The 16,191-nt window shown below is 51.2% G+C and overlaps 1 protein-coding gene across 1 annotated transcript in view; it reads right to left on the reverse strand.

Annotated features, from left to right (window-relative positions):
- Nucleotides 1-16,191, reverse strand: part of TSNARE1 (t-SNARE domain containing 1) — an 83,502-nt gene that overhangs the window by 22,824 nt on the left and 44,487 nt on the right. Inside the window, exons 7-9 of the mRNA XM_024741217.1 lie at nt 12,307-12,397; nt 9,442-9,516; nt 8,943-9,002 (exon numbers count right to left, since the gene is read on the reverse strand). Coding sequence (XP_024596985.1) covers nt 8,943-9,002; nt 9,442-9,516; nt 12,307-12,397 — 226 coding nt within the window. The remainder of the gene's footprint in view (nt 1-8,942; nt 9,003-9,441; nt 9,517-12,306; nt 12,398-16,191) is intronic.

Below are 16,191 nucleotides of genomic sequence, written 5' to 3' on the forward strand. Positions count from 1 at the left end.
GCCTGTCCTCCCAGCAGATCCTGCTCCCTGCGGGCCCTGCCACACCGCCTACAGGAGGCCCCGCGGGTCAGCAGGAAGAGAACACAGTCTAGTGTCCACATTCTTTCCTGCACTTTGGGGCCCATGATGACCACCGCAGGCCTGGCCTGCGGTGCAGTGGAGCGGATGGACACTGCCCACACCTACTCATCTGGGCACCAAAAGCAGCAAATGGCACAAACAAGAACCTTGGGGCATTTGGGCAAACGCCAGTACAGGCGGGCGCAAGGCGCTGGAAAGCCACGTGTGACTGCGCCTAGGAAAGGGGACACACCAGATGCCACCCTTTCCATTGCTCGCAGCCCCGCAGGGTGGGCACGCTCCCCTCGGTTACAGGGTGATGCGTCCGCACACACCCCGTCCTCCTCCCAAAGCTGGCACTCTCCCTACAGACCACACCGATACACGCAGCAACTCGTCCCCAGAGTCAGCAGAGACCTTTAAATAAATAAATACGTGGAGACATGAACACAAAATAAAAGATCTACAAATTCTGCTGACGGGCGCTCCTCATCCAAGGCGGCAGTCACCACCTCCCCTTCCCGGTGTGGGCGGAAGGAAGTGAGCAGTGCCAGGCGGGCAGGAGCGGGGTGCGGGCTGGCCCCGCGCCAGGCCGCGCGCCTCCACCGCCCCCCTTCTGCGCTTCCCAGGCCGCGCCTAGGTTGCAGAGCCAAGTCAGGTTCCGGCCCAGCACTGGCACCGTCGGGCCAGCGGCACACTCTCAGGGCCTCAACGTTCTCCTCCACAGACCGGGAAGAGTGACCTGCGCCCAAGGCCTGTGGCCTGTGTTCACCACACAGCAGCTGTGCTGTCTGCACCCCCTGTCCTGTCCCTTCCCCGTGCTGCCCGGCACACCCCTCACTCCCAGCAGGAGCCGCGGCATCTGGTCCCCCTCGCTGATCCCACGCCCTCAGTCCAAGGCGGGGAGGGGACCGAGAAAGCTCAGCTCTGCCGCTTACTAGCTGTGTGATCCTGCCGACTTCCTTAACTTCTCCAACCTCAGCCTTCGCTTCCCTAAGACGGGGCTGATACCGCCCACGTCCCAGAGTCACATAAAGAAGTGACTGGGATGCAGGAGAGGCACTGACCAGCGAGCACACGTGAAAACGAGACGCCAATGGAAAGCCCAGGTCGGGTACCATGCAGGGCCGGCCGTCCCAGGGCAAGTGAGTTACAGGGCACAGGACACGCGTGCCTGCGGGGGACCCCAACAGTGCACCCCTCCCAGCAGCGGCTGCTCCAGAACAGGACACCCAGCCCTGAGCTGCACTGACGCCTGCCCCCGACCCACCTGATTCCATTGGCCTGGGGCACCGCCTGGACAGGGGCTTCTAAAGGCCTCCCTGGCAAACCTAACAGCCCCCGTGGGAAGAGCCCTGGCCCGCGCACCCAGGGGCACGCCCACTGCAGCTCTGCTGTAAAGCACAACGTGACCAGCAGGGGGTGCGCAGGAGCACGGGGGCGCAGCCTGCAGTGAGCACCACGGACCAGCTGAAAGTGAGTCAGACACTACAGTGCAGAAGTGACACTACGGGTGTCGCGTGAAGCCTCCTGGAGTCTGGGTTTCCGTGGAAGCTCCAGAAAGCCGAAGCAAAGGGTGCGGCCTCCCTGCAGGCGTGGGTGCGGCGCCTGGCCTCCACAGGTACCGGCCGCCTTCCCCAAGCGGCTCAGGACAAGGGAGCAGGGAGGGAGAGAGGGCTGATCCCGCCGCAGCCCCCCTCCTGTAAGGATCAGAAAGCACCCTTTATTCTCCTCACAAAGCCTCAATGTGGGTCTTGAGCTCTGAAGCCAGGATTAGGATGTGCTGGCAGGGCGGGCGCTGGGGCCGCAGCGCAAGGGATAGCCGTGTGATGGCTTTCCAGCTTGCGGGGCAGCCAACAAAGGCGGCTTTCTCTTTGCTCCAAGGCCCAGGGCTTGGGTTCCGTTCCGACACGTCCATTAGAAGCCCACAATCCAACGAGACTGCTGGGGGGCGGGCCCAGCGGTTTCCCGTGAGAAGAGATGGAGCCCGAAGGGGGTTCAGGGAGGCCAGGAGGGTGCGTGGCGGGGGCTCAGCGTGGCCCCCCACCCAGGGCCAGTGAGCAGCGACCCAGGGCTCTCAGGGGCTCTGGAAAACGGGCCACTGTCTCGCCAGTTCCGGCCCAGGGCTCTGCATGGGAAGCCCGTGACCTCAGCGGCAGGGCAAGCGTCAGAACGACAGAATGAGAGCTGGTCACACACTTGGGAAACACAGCTTCTGCGTAATAGCCCGAGGCTGGTCATCCACTTCTCCAAACAGCAAAAGGCTGTGTGTGTGTGAGCTGACGGAAGTCTGGAGGCTCAGTAAAGCCCAGGACACAGAACAGGCGTGACTGTCGCAATCCTTCCCTGACCCCATATTAAATAAAGGCGCTGGGGCCCCGGGGCAGGGCCAACCCGCCCTGAGCCTGGCGGGGACCACAATTAGGGTACTTCCCAGCAGACGTGGAGGTGAGGTGGTCTTTACTGCTGCTGCTGGGAGCACGGGGCTCTGGTGAACCCACACCGAGCTGGCGACGGCGATGCAGACTTCGGAGTGTTCCCAGCGCTGGACAAGCACAGCCCTGCCTTGGGACAGAGGCCGGCCCAGAAGCACCTGGCGGCTGCCCACTGCCTAGGTCTGGGTAGGAGACTGACCCAGGGCCCAGCTGAGGCTGCGGCCGACAACAGCCAAGAAGGCTGACTCCAGAGAAGCCAACCTGCCCCTGCTCACAGCCACACCCGGCACTCAGCTCAGAGGAGAGCCAGCAGGCAGCGGCCACCCCTGCTCCTGCCAGGACCAGGACCACCGGTCCGCAGATGACGGCCCCGAAGTCCGGGGGATGCGGCCACATCCCCGGGCTGAATCCTGCAGTATATCATCTCATCAACTACAGCTTGCAAAATTCCTGGAAATAATCTAATCTTTCATAACTTCTCAGAAGCACTGTTGACCACTGTCTTCCTCTTTAAGAAAAACTCTACTGAAATAGGACATCAGTAGTTGAATGCACAAATCACAAGTGTAGATCGGTCTGTGAACTGTAACCAAAGGAAGACTTCCGGGTCAAGAAACGGACATTCCAGCCTCCTCCTCATTATGCTGTCCCCTACCAAGGGTAGGGGCTTCTAGCTCTGCCCGTTGGTTTGGTCCGGTTTTGACCTCTATCCTCTTTGGGCTCAGCGTGTGTCCGAGATGTCACCGGGGCCTTGCTGGCCACAGCACAACCCTTCTGCTGCCACAGTCTCCCATTTACGGACTCAGCACAAATGCTCTGTCCATCCCACCGCAGGCTGGCTCTCTCCCAGGTGTCTGCTGCCGTATGTCACGTGTGCTCAGCGCTCTTCTACGTGACTTTTCACTGGGTATACATTTGAGGTGGAGCTGCAAGGCCACAGACAGGACGACGTTTCACTCCACAGGTGTGTTCAGCTACCAGAGAGGGGGCACCCTTCACACTCCCGTCTACCGCACAAGGTCTCCGGCTGCCCCACAGCCCTGCCGGCGTTCGGCACGCTCCTCCATTTTCATTAGTTTTTAGTCGTGCTGGTGGGTGTGAGGTGTGCAGAGATGGAGCATCGTGGGTTAACTTTGTCTGCTTCTAATGACACATGCTGAGCACACACCCACGTGCTTACCAGCCATTCCGACGTCCCTTTTGAACGTGCATGCCCAAGGTGTTTGCCCTTTTATGTTTTTGAATTGAGTTGTCTGTCTTTTTCCTACTGATTTGTAAGAGATCTTTACATATTATGAAGTCCTTTCAGATACGTGATGTGCAAATGCCTTCTCTCACTCTGTGGGTCACCTCTTCGCTCTCTGAGGGTTGTACAGACTGTAACAAAGTCAAGTTTATCACGTTTTCTTTATAGTAAGTACATTTTCATCTGTGTGGGAGGAAGATAGCCTCCTATGGTAGCCTCTAGAATCTTCACTGCCTTACCATTCACATCTAGATCTGTGATCCAGGGAAGTGTTCTGAGCCTGGGTGAACCGGGGTGAAGGATCTGCTGGGGGTGGCAGCCTTGTGCCAGCAGTGCTCCAGCCCCCTCCCAGCCACACAGCGATGGCCCTGGGCCCGCAGCACTTCCTGGCTGAGAGGGTACTCACAGCCTGAGCTGGCTTGTCGCCTCGTGTGGACATCCTGCCCTGCACACCGCTCCTCAGTCACTCTGACACCAAGATGAAGCGGGCACGGTGTTCGGACCTGTACTTGCCGTGTGCGCAACAGGACCTTTCCCAGCTCAACCATCAGCCCATCAGCATCAAGTCCTGTGCAAATCCTGTGCCTCCCACTGCGTGGCAGTGCACCTCCCACAAACCAGGTAATCACATATGTGTGAGTCTGCGTCTATATGCGACTCTGACCCCACTGGTCTGTTTGCTTAGCCTTCAACAAATACCACACTGTTCCAATTTCTGTTGCTCTATATGGTGTTCTGATACCTGGGAATGTAAACCCTCAGTTCTGTTCTTCAAAATTGTCTTCATTATTCAGGGGTCTTTATATTTCCATATAGATTTTATGATCAGTTTGACAATTTACACACACATCATATACAAACACATATTCAAAACCTGCTAGGATTTTTATTTGGATTGTATTGAACCTACAGAACCACTTGGTGAGAATTTGACATCTTTATACATCAAATTTTCCAATCTACAAATATGGTGCACCCCTCCATTATTTAACCTTCTGTCATTTCTCTCAGTAATGTTTTATAGTTTTCTATATAGAAGCTTCAACAACTGGTCATAGATTTCTTCCTAGTTTTGATGCTTTTATAAATGCTCTCACTTTTTAAGTATCATTTCCAAATTGTCTTTTGCTGGCACACACAATGTTTTCTTGCATACTGACGTAACAGAAATCCTGCTACATTCACTTACGAACTCTTAAGTTTCATCAGATTCGTTCACATTTTCTAGTTACACAATCATGTTGTCTGTGAAGGGGTTTTAAACCTTCCCAATTCTAAACCTTTTATTTCTTTTTCATCTCTTATTGCACTGGATATGCCCTCAGTGCAATGGAGAATAGAAGCAATAATACTGGACACCATGTCTCCTCCTCACTCTCAGGAGAAAAGATTTTAATATCTCACCAGTGAGTGTGCTGCTGACTGGTAGACTTCTGAAGATACCCTTTACCAGATCAAAGGCATTCCTATCTCCTCCTAGTTTGTGGAAAGTTTTGAGTCCCCCTAAGTGGGTACTGAATTTTACCAAATGCTCTTCCGTGTCTATTGAGATGATCAAATAGATTTTCTTTCTTACTGAATTAACATGGTAAATTACTCTGATTATTTCTGAATGGAAACCAACCTTGCATCCCTAGAATAAATCCTACTTTATAACGATGTATTACCTTTATATATATTGCTAGACTTCGCTTATTAACATTTCGGTTAGGATTCTTGCTTCTATGCTCGTGAGACAGCATGTTATTTTCCATTTACTAGCCTCATAAAGCAAGGTGGGATGTATACCCTCTTTCTATATTCTATATAAGAGTTTGTGTAAACTGGTATCATTTATTCCTCAAATATTTGGGAGAATTCATCAGTAAAGCCATCTAGTCTGAAGTTTTATTGCTAGGATGCTTGTTAATTATGGATTTCATTTCTTTAATAAATACTGGACTTTCCAGATTTTTCACACATCCTGGGAGGTTACGTTTTTCTTTAAACACTTGTACTTCATGTAAGTTGTCAAATTTATGGGTATGAAGTTGCTAACGGTTATCTTATGACTTTTTTTTTAGTTTCAGAAGCTATAATGATATAGCCATTGTCATTACTGATGCGAGTGATTTGTGTTTTCTCTCCGTATCTTGGTCAGCCTTGTGGGATTTAACGATTTCATCAATCATTCTAAAGAACCAATCATCAATCATTCTAAAGAACCAATCATCAATCATTCTAAAGAACCAATCATCAATCATTCTAAAGAACCAATCATCAATCATTCTAAAGAACCAATCATCAATCACTCTAAAGAACCAATCATCAATCACTCTAAAGAACCAATCATCAATCATTCTAAAGAACCAATCATCAATCATTCTAAAGAACCAATCATCAATCACTCTAAAGAACCAATCATCAATCACTCTAAAGAACCAATCATCAATCACTCTAAAGAACCAATCATCAATCACTCTAAAGAACCAATCATCAATCACTCTAAAGAACCAATCATCAATCACTCTAAAGAACCAATCATCAATCACTCTAAAGAACCAATCATCAATCACTCTAAAGAACCAATCATCAATCACTCTAAAGAACCAATCATCAATCATTCTAAAGAACCAATCATCAATCACTCTAAAGAACCAATCATCAATCATTCTAAAGAACCAATCATCAATCACTCTAAAGAACCAATCATCAATCATTCTAAAGAACCAATCATCAATCATTCTAAAGAACCAATCATCAATCATTCTAAAGAACCAATCATCAATCAATCATTCTAAAGAACCAATCATCAATCATTCTAAAGAACCAATCATCAATCACTCTAAAGAACCAATCTTTGGCTTTGTTGAATATGTCTATCGCACATCTATTTTATTTTTCACTGGTCTCTGCTTTTTCCTATATATTTTCTTTGGATTTAATTTTTTGTTGTTTTTCTAGCCATCTGAGATTGAGAATTAGATCACTAATTTTCACACGTGCTTCTTTTCTAATATATGTATTTAAAGTTATAAACTTCCCTCTAAGCACTGCTTTAGTTGCAACCCATAAGCTTTGATTTGTTGCATTTTCCTTTTTGTTCAAGATGATTTCTAATTTCTACTAGGGTTTCTTCTTTGATCCATGGGTTATTTCAAATTATATTATTTAAATTCTCAAGCCCTGGTGTTGAGAATTTTGTTACCAGATTCTAGTTTAATTGCACTCTGGCTAGAGAACATATTCAGTATTATGTCAGTCATTTAGAATCTGCTGAGACTTGCTTTACCATCCAGCATATGCATCATGTGTATATTCTCTTAGTGTCATAAATATCAATTAGGTCAGTGCATTAATCAGTAGTATTGCTTGAATATTTCATATCCTTCCTGAATTTTTTCAATTTATTTTATTAGTCATCTAGAGTGGTGCGTCATACTTTCCGACTGTGATCGTGGATTTACTAGCTTTCCTTTTACTACTATCAGTTTTGCTTTATGTTTCTATTTTTGAGGGTATATTGTTAGGTACGTATAAATTTAAAATTATGTCTTCCGTTTGAGTTCACTTTTTATCCTTACAAAATATACCTCTGTATGCCCACTAAGAATTCCTCATGTGAAGTCTACTTGTTCTGATATTAATGTGGCTACAACAGCTTTCTTTAGCTTTTGGTTGTACAGTGTATTTTTTTCCATATTTTTACTTTCAACATTTTTCTGGATTTATATTTAAGGTTTGACTCCTCTGAGCACTACACAGCTTTTTTCTTTTAACCAAGTCTGACCATCTGTGCCTTTTAATTGGAAGGGTTAGTCCATTTTAGCTTAGCATAAGTGGCATAAATCAACCATCTTACAATTTATTTCCTCTTTTTCCCTGTTTTGTGTTGATTTCTTTTTTTTTTTTTGCTTTTAAATTAAGCATTTGTTTTATTATTTCATAGGTACCTCTCTATTTATGTTACACTGTCTATTCTTGTATTGTCCTTTTAGTATTACCCACAATGCAATATGCATCCTTGGATTATTACAGCCTACCTTACGTTGGTATTTTTGTCTCTTCTCTGATGACGCAAGGACATTACAATACCTTAACACCATTTACCTCCTTTATGTCCTCTGTGCTGTTGTTGTACAAGTATTTTCATTTGCCCCATATCTTAAGCCTCACAAGTCATTATTATTATTACTCAACAGTCAACATGAATGTAGGTGTATCCACATTTTATTGTTTTCAGTGCCCATAATTCCTTCCTCCATTACTATGCTTCCATCTGGGACTATCTTCCTTCTTCTACTTTTAGAGAGCTCTGTTGATGAATTCTCTCAGTTTTTCTTTCTCTAAATATGTTTTCATTTCACCTTTCCTTCTGAAAAATATTTTCACCAGATGTAGAACTCCAGGTTGGTAGTTATTTTCTTTGAACTGTCCTCTGGTTTCCACTGTTTCTTTTAAAAAGTCAAGTGTAAGTCTCATTGCTTTTTAAAAAATAATGTGACTTTTTCTTGGGCATCTAAGATTTTTTTTCTGGCTTTAATCTGCTTTTAAGATTTTATTTTTGTCTTTGGTTTTCAAGTTTTTTATTATGAAGTGACTAAGCGTAGCTTTAAGAAACAGGATAACTTTATCCTAGTCATCATAGAGCTTCTTCAATCTGTGGCTTGAAGTATTTGGACAGTTTTGGAAAATTCTCAACCATTACCTCTTCAAATATTGTTTCTGTCCATTCTCTCTCTCCCCTGTTCATCTAGGACTCCAATTACACTCTTTACTGGATTTTCTATCATTCCTACTCACAGGAGGGTTGGTCTAATACAAGTTGGTCCCGTACAGTAGGCAGAACTGTCAGCAAGCACTTCCCTGTATCAAGCCCATGCCAGAGACCTGAGGGTAAAATGTCAATTTCTTTTTCTGTTTTAAGGATATTTAATTCATAAGTTTAATTTATTTTATTTATTTTACCTACATTTTTATTGAAGTCTAGTTGATTTACAATATTGTGCTAACTTCTGCTGTACAGCAAAGTGATTCAGTTATACATGTATACATTATTTTTTATATTCTTTTCCATTAGGTTTATCATACGATATTGACTATAGTTCTCTGTGCTATACGGTAGGACCTTGGTCCTCCCTGCCCTTCCCGGAGCCCCAGTGGCACTGGATTCTATGCTGTCCTCTAACACCCACTGACCAGGGTAAATACTCAGCACCCACCTGCTGCTTGCCAACCCTCTGTGCTGTGGGAAGCAGTGCTCTGGACTTTTCTGCAATTTTCTGTTGGATAAAGTACAAGAAAAGGGAGACGGGAAGAACAGAAAAGGTGGGGAAAAGAGAAGAAACAGTCAGATAAACACAAAGTACTGGACGATGACCAATAGCAAAGCACACCTTCAGCTGCCCCAGGACTCTGGAAAACTGGGAGCTTGGCTGGGCTTGGGGGCTGATCTGCTAGATGGCTTCCTCCCACACACTCAGGCGGGTGTGGAAGGATGGGTGATACCTGTTCTCCCACCTCCCAGGGGGCTGTCATGAGGACCCTCTTGGGCAGCACTCCAGAGGTAAACATCCCTCACTTGCACACATGCTGTGGTCCCACCAGCCAGATCCTGGCGATTATCCAACGTCTGCAAGGTGGCCCTTCCTCTGCTTTGGGGGATGGGACTGTACCAGGCCGACCCAGAGTGGGTGCTCAGGGGACCTGCAGGGGCCTCACCTTTTGCACCACTCCATAGCTCTGGATGGCGTCTGAAAGCTGAGTTTTCAGACGGTCCAGCTGAAGACGCTCCTGCTGCAAGGAGGGGGAGGGGGGGCTTCAACAGGCTGCCGAGGCCTCATCTTGCCCCCGCGGCCCCTCCACCCCTGGGCACTTCAGTTCACTATGCTCCTGTGCCCCTCCCGTCCCGCCTGGCAGCACCTGCGCCACAGCGTCCCCGTCCGTCCATCTCCAGCCTCACGGCCGTCACCATCCCCTCTGCCATTAGAACTGGGTTCATCCCCATCTTCATCAGCCGCTGCCGTCATCTCCATCACCTCAGACACCATCAAGGGCTCCACGGGCTCAGCCAGCATCACCGTGAACACCATCTCCACCCAAACCACAGGCATCGTCAACACTGACCTCGGGGCCAGCCGCTCTAACGTGATATGCCTGTCCTGTCCCCAAAACAAACTACTCGGGTGAGAGGTGTTACGATCCCCACCTAACAGCTCAGGAGATCTTGGGCACAAGTCCTAAGTGGCCTGTTCAAGGTCACACAGGTGGTGAGGCTGCATCTCATCCCCAGCATCAGAACTGCAGTCGGCAAACCATCCATCCTGCCCCCAGCACCTCAGCACTCACACACGGCCTCTGTCCTCCTGCTGGAATGGGACCTCATCTCTTGTTCGTCTCTGCACCCCAGCGTCAAGGATGAAACCCGGCACAGAGCCAGCACTCAAGGCATACTGACAGACGAGGGAACGGGCAAGCAAGCCCTGGACCCGACACCGCCAGGCCATCAGGAGCCACAGCCCCTCCTCTCTCACCACACAGCACTAGCACCAATGGAGCCACGCCAGTCCCAGCGTCCTTGGACCAGGACGCGGACACAGGCTCCTGGTCCCCTCCTGCTCCCAGCACCTCCTGTCAGCTCCCAGGAGGGCCCTGGACACTCCCCAGACCCTGCGTCTCAAGTCCCAGAACCCAGCCCTCACTGCCACCACGCACCCTATGCAAGCCCATGCGTGAGAAGGAGCCGCGGGGCACCAGCAGGCCAGGCGCGTTTCGGGAGACCAGCTCTCCAACACCTGCCCTTCCAGGGCACTTGGCAGTGTCTGGGCCTCACAGTTCCGTGTGGCCGCAGCTCTGTGGAGTCTGTTTCAGTGTCCAGGTAAGGCTCTTATAATTGGCACCATATGTATGCCCCAGGACAGACCTAAGAGTCCAAGGGGCTATTTAGTGCTTTTGAGCAAAACATCTCCAGCTCTGCAGCCCACGTGATCCACCACCAGCTCCAGGTGATGGGCTCAGCCTTTCTTCCCTGCGAGAGCAGTGACCCACGCTGCCCACCTGGACAAGACGTGCTCCCGCAGGACCTCATTTGTGTTCTCCCGGCATCTGGCAGAGCAGGGGTGCAATAAATGTTTGTTGGTTCTCAGACGGATGGACGGGTGGGTAGATGGCTGGGTAAGTCAGTGGACGGGCAGGTAAATGGATGGAGGGACAGATGGACAGACAGGGGGGCCGGTGGGTGGGTGGATGGAAAGAAGGAAGGATATATTAGGCTAAAAGTGAGCCCTCTGAACTCCCAAGGGGGTCAACTCTGCTTTCCAGCCCTCGTGACATACACAGAGCCGGGGACGTGGGTCACAAGGCCACACGTGAACAGGCCCGTGAACACCAAGGCCTCAGAACCGCTGCAGACGCTGCCCTGTGCTGCGTGAACCCTGGGCGAAGGCCAGGACCAGGCGCCTGCCTCTGGTCCCGACGACCAGGCTGTGATTGTTATACCGCATGCAGAGCAGTGCCCGCCACTCCCAGCAAAGCTCTGAGCGCTTCCTCCACCTGGGACCTCGGGTGCACCCTGCCCACGCCATGCAGGGACACCTGACCCCTGATCCTAGGACGTTTTTTTAAGTGTTTTTTTTTTTTTTATCAAAGTGTAACTCAAGTTTTCGAGCCGGGTCTACGCTATTAGGTAACAATCCATCTACCTTAGGTGTACAGCTCACCTTAAGTGTAAGCTTCAGCTGTACACCCATCACCAGCACCTGGTTTTAGAACACCTCCATCGCCCCCAAAGTCCTCTGTGTCCTCCTGAGACCAGTCCCCAGCCCAGGCTACCACGTCTGCTTTCTGTCTCCAAAGGGACCTCCGGGCACCTCGGACCAACAGAACACACACGTGCTCCTCTCACCCCGCGGGAGCTCTGTGCTCGCCCAGGCTGAGCAGCATCAGCGGTCCACGCCTGCCCACTGCCGGACGGCGCCCGCGGGGCTCACCACGGGGCCTGAGTCTTCCTCACCAGAGGCAGGGCCTCTCTGCGAGGGGCCACACTTCAGCTTTTAGGATTTGGAGGTGGGTCTCTGCTGCTGTAGCTGCTGGCAGCCCTGGGCCACATGTAAACGAATGGGCAACAAACAAGCTTCACTGAAGAAAACAGGCCCCTGCTCTGTAACCCGCGAGGGCTTAACAACACTGCATGCTCTGGGCTCCCCCAACCTCTGGGGGAGCAGGTAGGGTGTGGATAACAGACAGCCGGCCAGGGCTGGAGGGCACGTGAGAGGCCAGTGGGGAGGGGCGGCGGGGACATGGGGGCTGTGAAGGGGCCGTGGTCTGGGATGCGGTGGCCGTGACCACGCTGAGGAGGCCGACGGTGAGTGCAGTGGCAGGAAGGGCACACGTAGAGGTGGCAGGTGGGTGAGGGGCACGTAGAGCAGGGCAGGGGGACAGGGCACTCTTGCCCAGGAGGCCGGGAGCCCACGGCACCTGCACCGCTGTCCGGCCCGCGGCCCAGTGAACAGAGGAACGCGCGACCTCTGCCCCGAGCAGCCGCGTGGTCAGCATCTGTCTCCCCACCCCGCGCCCCAGGGAACATACCCGGGAGCAGCCCCGCAGGAGCTCAGCCATCTGCTTCAGGGCACTGGCGCTGGCTGCGACCGCGTGGTTGGTCTGCTGCTGCACCGTGTGCCTGGAGTGCGTGTGGAGGGGAGAGAAGACCGGGGGGCGGGCAGCAGAAAGGGTGGATGACACAGAAGGGCAGCACGGCAGGTGGGGGGCTCGCGGAGGGATGGGAAAGTGCACAGGAAAGGAGGAGTCGTGCAGAGGAAAAAGGGAACAGACGGGAAGGACGTAAAGATAGGCCCAGGGAGGGACGGACACGGGAGGGGGACAGGCGAGGCGGGGGGAAGGGGGAAATGACATGACACGGTGAACTCAGGTCAGCGTCACCAGGCCCCTCACCTCCCAGCCCCCATGGACCCCATACCCAAGCCACGGGCTCGGTAGCTGCACCCCCAGGACCCCAGCCATGAGCCCTCCCTGTGGAAAGGCCGCTGTGGGTCAGCACTGGTCGGGGCCCAGGAAGCACGGTGGCCGCACAGGTGGCCCTGGGACCACTGCTGAGGAAAGCCCAGCCCTCTCCCAGGCCTCTGGGGGCCACGGTGAGACTCCCACCTCCAGACCCAGGAACATGGCGAGGCCGGGCCCGGGGCCTCTCCCAGCCCCTCAGTTTAAGAACCTGAGTGTGAACTTGAAGGTGCTGAAAAGACCAGCCCCTCGCCGCCTGGGGCTGACCACTGCCCCTGTGGATGGAGTGACACAGGGTAGACCCTGTCCTCAGGCCTCCTGCGGGCTCACAGGCCCAAGTGAGGGAAGGGCCCTGGCCTGGCTGCGGGGCGCAGACACCAGAGACCCTCCCAACCTTCAAGCTGCAGCGCAGATGCCCCTCTTTGCCCCCTGTGGGACCCCCACGTGGCAGCAGCGGGCGTGGGCACCACGGAGCCGGGTGCCGTCTGCCGAGGTGGACGCCCCAGGAGGCACGGGCAGGCCCCAGGCCCCAACGCTGGCCCCTGGGTCACACGGAGCTGCGGCATGTGGAAAGGGGGATGGGGGTGGCATAGGAAGGAGACTCTGCACCAGCCTAAGGGGGCGTGGGCCGAGGACGCGGTGCAGGGACCCTTTCCTCCCAGGTCACCCGGAGGCCACGGGAAACAGCAGGGACACACGCCGTGTTTCCCCTCGGGATTTGGTCACGTGGTCGCTGGCGCCACAGAGCCCTCCCTCCTTGTCACACCTCCCACCCAGATAAGGAAATATTATGAATCCCAAATGTCAATAAATTTGACAGCTAAGATGAAAAAGAAAAATTCCTTGAAAGACAAGAATTATCAAAGCTGACTCAGGAAGAAACAGAAAACCTAAACAGCTCTACACCTACTGAAGGAATTAAATTTGTTCTCGAAAACATTCCTACAGATACAGACGACTTCACCATCAAATATTTAAAGAAGTAATATCAATACTATAGAGTCCTCCAGAAAACAGACAAGAAGGGACACTTACATTTTACGCGGCCAGCATTACCCTGATACCAAAACCTAAACAAAGAATCTAAAAGCAAAGAGCAGCAAAAGTCACATAACAGAGCAGCAAAAATCCTGCACGAAATATTAGAAACTTGAATCCAACCACATACAAAAAGGATAACATCGTCCAAGGAACGCAAGGTTGGTCTGACATCCAAAATCAATTAATGTAATCCTCATATTAACAGAACAAATTTATAAGGGAGAAAATCATCTCAATAAACCATGCAGAGAAAGCATCCACAAAATTCAACAAGAATTCACGACAAGAGCTCTAAGAAAACTAGAAAAGAGAAGGGAAGGTGATCAACTTGCTGAAGAGAGACTGTAAAGTCAAAGCAGCATCCTGTCTCTGCCAGGACAGGCGGGCGGCTCCCCCTGAACGGGCACCGGCACAGGCGTACACTTCCAGGACTGCCTACCTCCACGTGGAACTTCATAGGTTTATGACATTCTAACTGTAAAAGGACACGGTTACAACACTGTAACGGGACGAAAGAGGTAAGCAGCACACAGATTTAAAACAAAGAAGTGGAAGAGTCTCTGTCACAGACGACAGGTTCATTTACGTAGAAAAATCCTAGGGAATATGGAATCTAACGAGGGCACAGGGCACAGGCGATAAACAGAATCAGCTGTATTTCCATGTAGCGGAACCAAAAATGGGAAATGAAATTTAAGCAACAATACCTCTTACAATAGTATAAAAATATAGGGACTTCCCTGGTGGTGCAGTGGTTAAGAATTCACCTGTCAATGCAGGAGACACGGGTTCGATCCCTGGTCCAGGAAGATCCCACATGCCACAGAGCAACTAAGCCCATTAGCTACAACTACTGAACCTGTGCTCTGGAGCCCGCGAGACATAACTACTGAGCCCGCGTGCCACAACTACTGAAGCCCACGCACCTAGAGCCCGGGCTCCACAACAAAAGAAGCCACTGCAGTGAGAAGCCTGCACACCACAATGAAGAGTAGCCCCCGCTCGGAGCAACTAGAGAAAGCCCGCGCGCAGCAACGAAGACCCAACACGGCCAAAAATAAATAAATTAATTAATTAATTTTAAAATATATACATATGAAATCATTACCATAAATTTAACAAAATACATGCAAGACCAGTGCACTAAAACCTATAGGGAACTGCTGGAAAAAAAACACCTGTAAATGACACGAAAGCCGACCATGATCACGGGCAGGAAGACTCAGGATCCTATGACGCCAGTTCTCTTTAAATGGGTCTGCAGAGTCACTGTGACCCCATATAAAATTAGAGCAAGCTTCAAAAATCAGAAAAGGACAAGCTGACTCTAAAATTGATGTTGAAATACAACCAATCGGAAGTAGCCAAGACAATTTCAGAAAAGATGAGCAGAGCCGGAGGACGTCCAGCAGGGAGGTGAGGCCGCAGGGCAGACTTCCTGCCCGGGGCTCCTGGAAGGACCGTCCATTCATTCAGCTACTCTTGCCGGGGGGTGCCAGCAGTGCCCTGGGCTGACACCGATTAGCCTCGTCTTCACTCCCCGGCCACCTCGGCCAGTCTGGGAGCCCGTGCTGGGGGGCGGGACAGAGCCACTCACGGTGGCTGACAGAAATGACAAAGCCCACGCCTGTCTCACGCAAGATGAGAAAAACAGGTTCAACCTTGTGAGGTTCTCGTGAAGCTATATTTATTCAATTTGAAAGACTGTTCTTTCTCCTGAGATCAGATACTGCCTACTTCAGGAGTACTGAAATATCTTTATTTTTTAATATGATGGCAATAGTGGATGGTAGCGTACTTTTTTTTTTAGTGTCCTTACTTGGCAAAATACAAAAGCTGGCGACTGTCAATGTGGAGAAAATACCGACTTGACAACTCCGTGCTGTCTCAAGTCATTTAAAAATGCTAACGGCGGGCTTCCCTGGTGGCGCAGATGGTTGAGAGTCCGCCTGCCGATGCAGGGGACACGGGTTCGTGCCCCGGTCTGGGAAGATCCCACATGCCGCGGAGCGGCTGGGCCCGTGAGCCATGGCCACTGAGCCTGCGCGTCCGGAGCCTGTGCTCCGCAGCGGGAGAGGCCACAGCAGTGAGAGGCCCGCGTACCGCAAAAAAACAAAAAAAAACTTAGGGGACTTCCCTGGTGGTGCAGTGCTTAAGAATCTGCCTGCTGGGCTTCCCTGGTGGAGAAAAATGCTAACGGTCCAGGAGGTGCACAAATTCCCCCCACATATGTGGCCATGGAAGGCTCTGGAAGGCCAGGACACACAGGCTAGGGAGCCTGGTCAGCCCCACCTGGAGGAGGGGCAGAGGGCTGGGGTTCCTGAGGGGCAGAGGGGGGCAGGAAGGCACTCAGCGAGCTGTGGACCTGGAAGCTGAGGCTGCAGGGGCGGGGGGGGGGCAGCTGGGGGCCCGGGG

Source organism: Neophocaena asiaeorientalis, unplaced genomic scaffold (genome assembly GCF_003031525.2).
Source record: "Neophocaena asiaeorientalis asiaeorientalis breed wild unplaced genomic scaffold, Neophocaena_asiaeorientalis_V1.1 scaffold177, whole genome shotgun sequence".
NCBI lineage: Eukaryota > Metazoa > Chordata > Mammalia > Artiodactyla > Phocoenidae > Neophocaena > Neophocaena asiaeorientalis.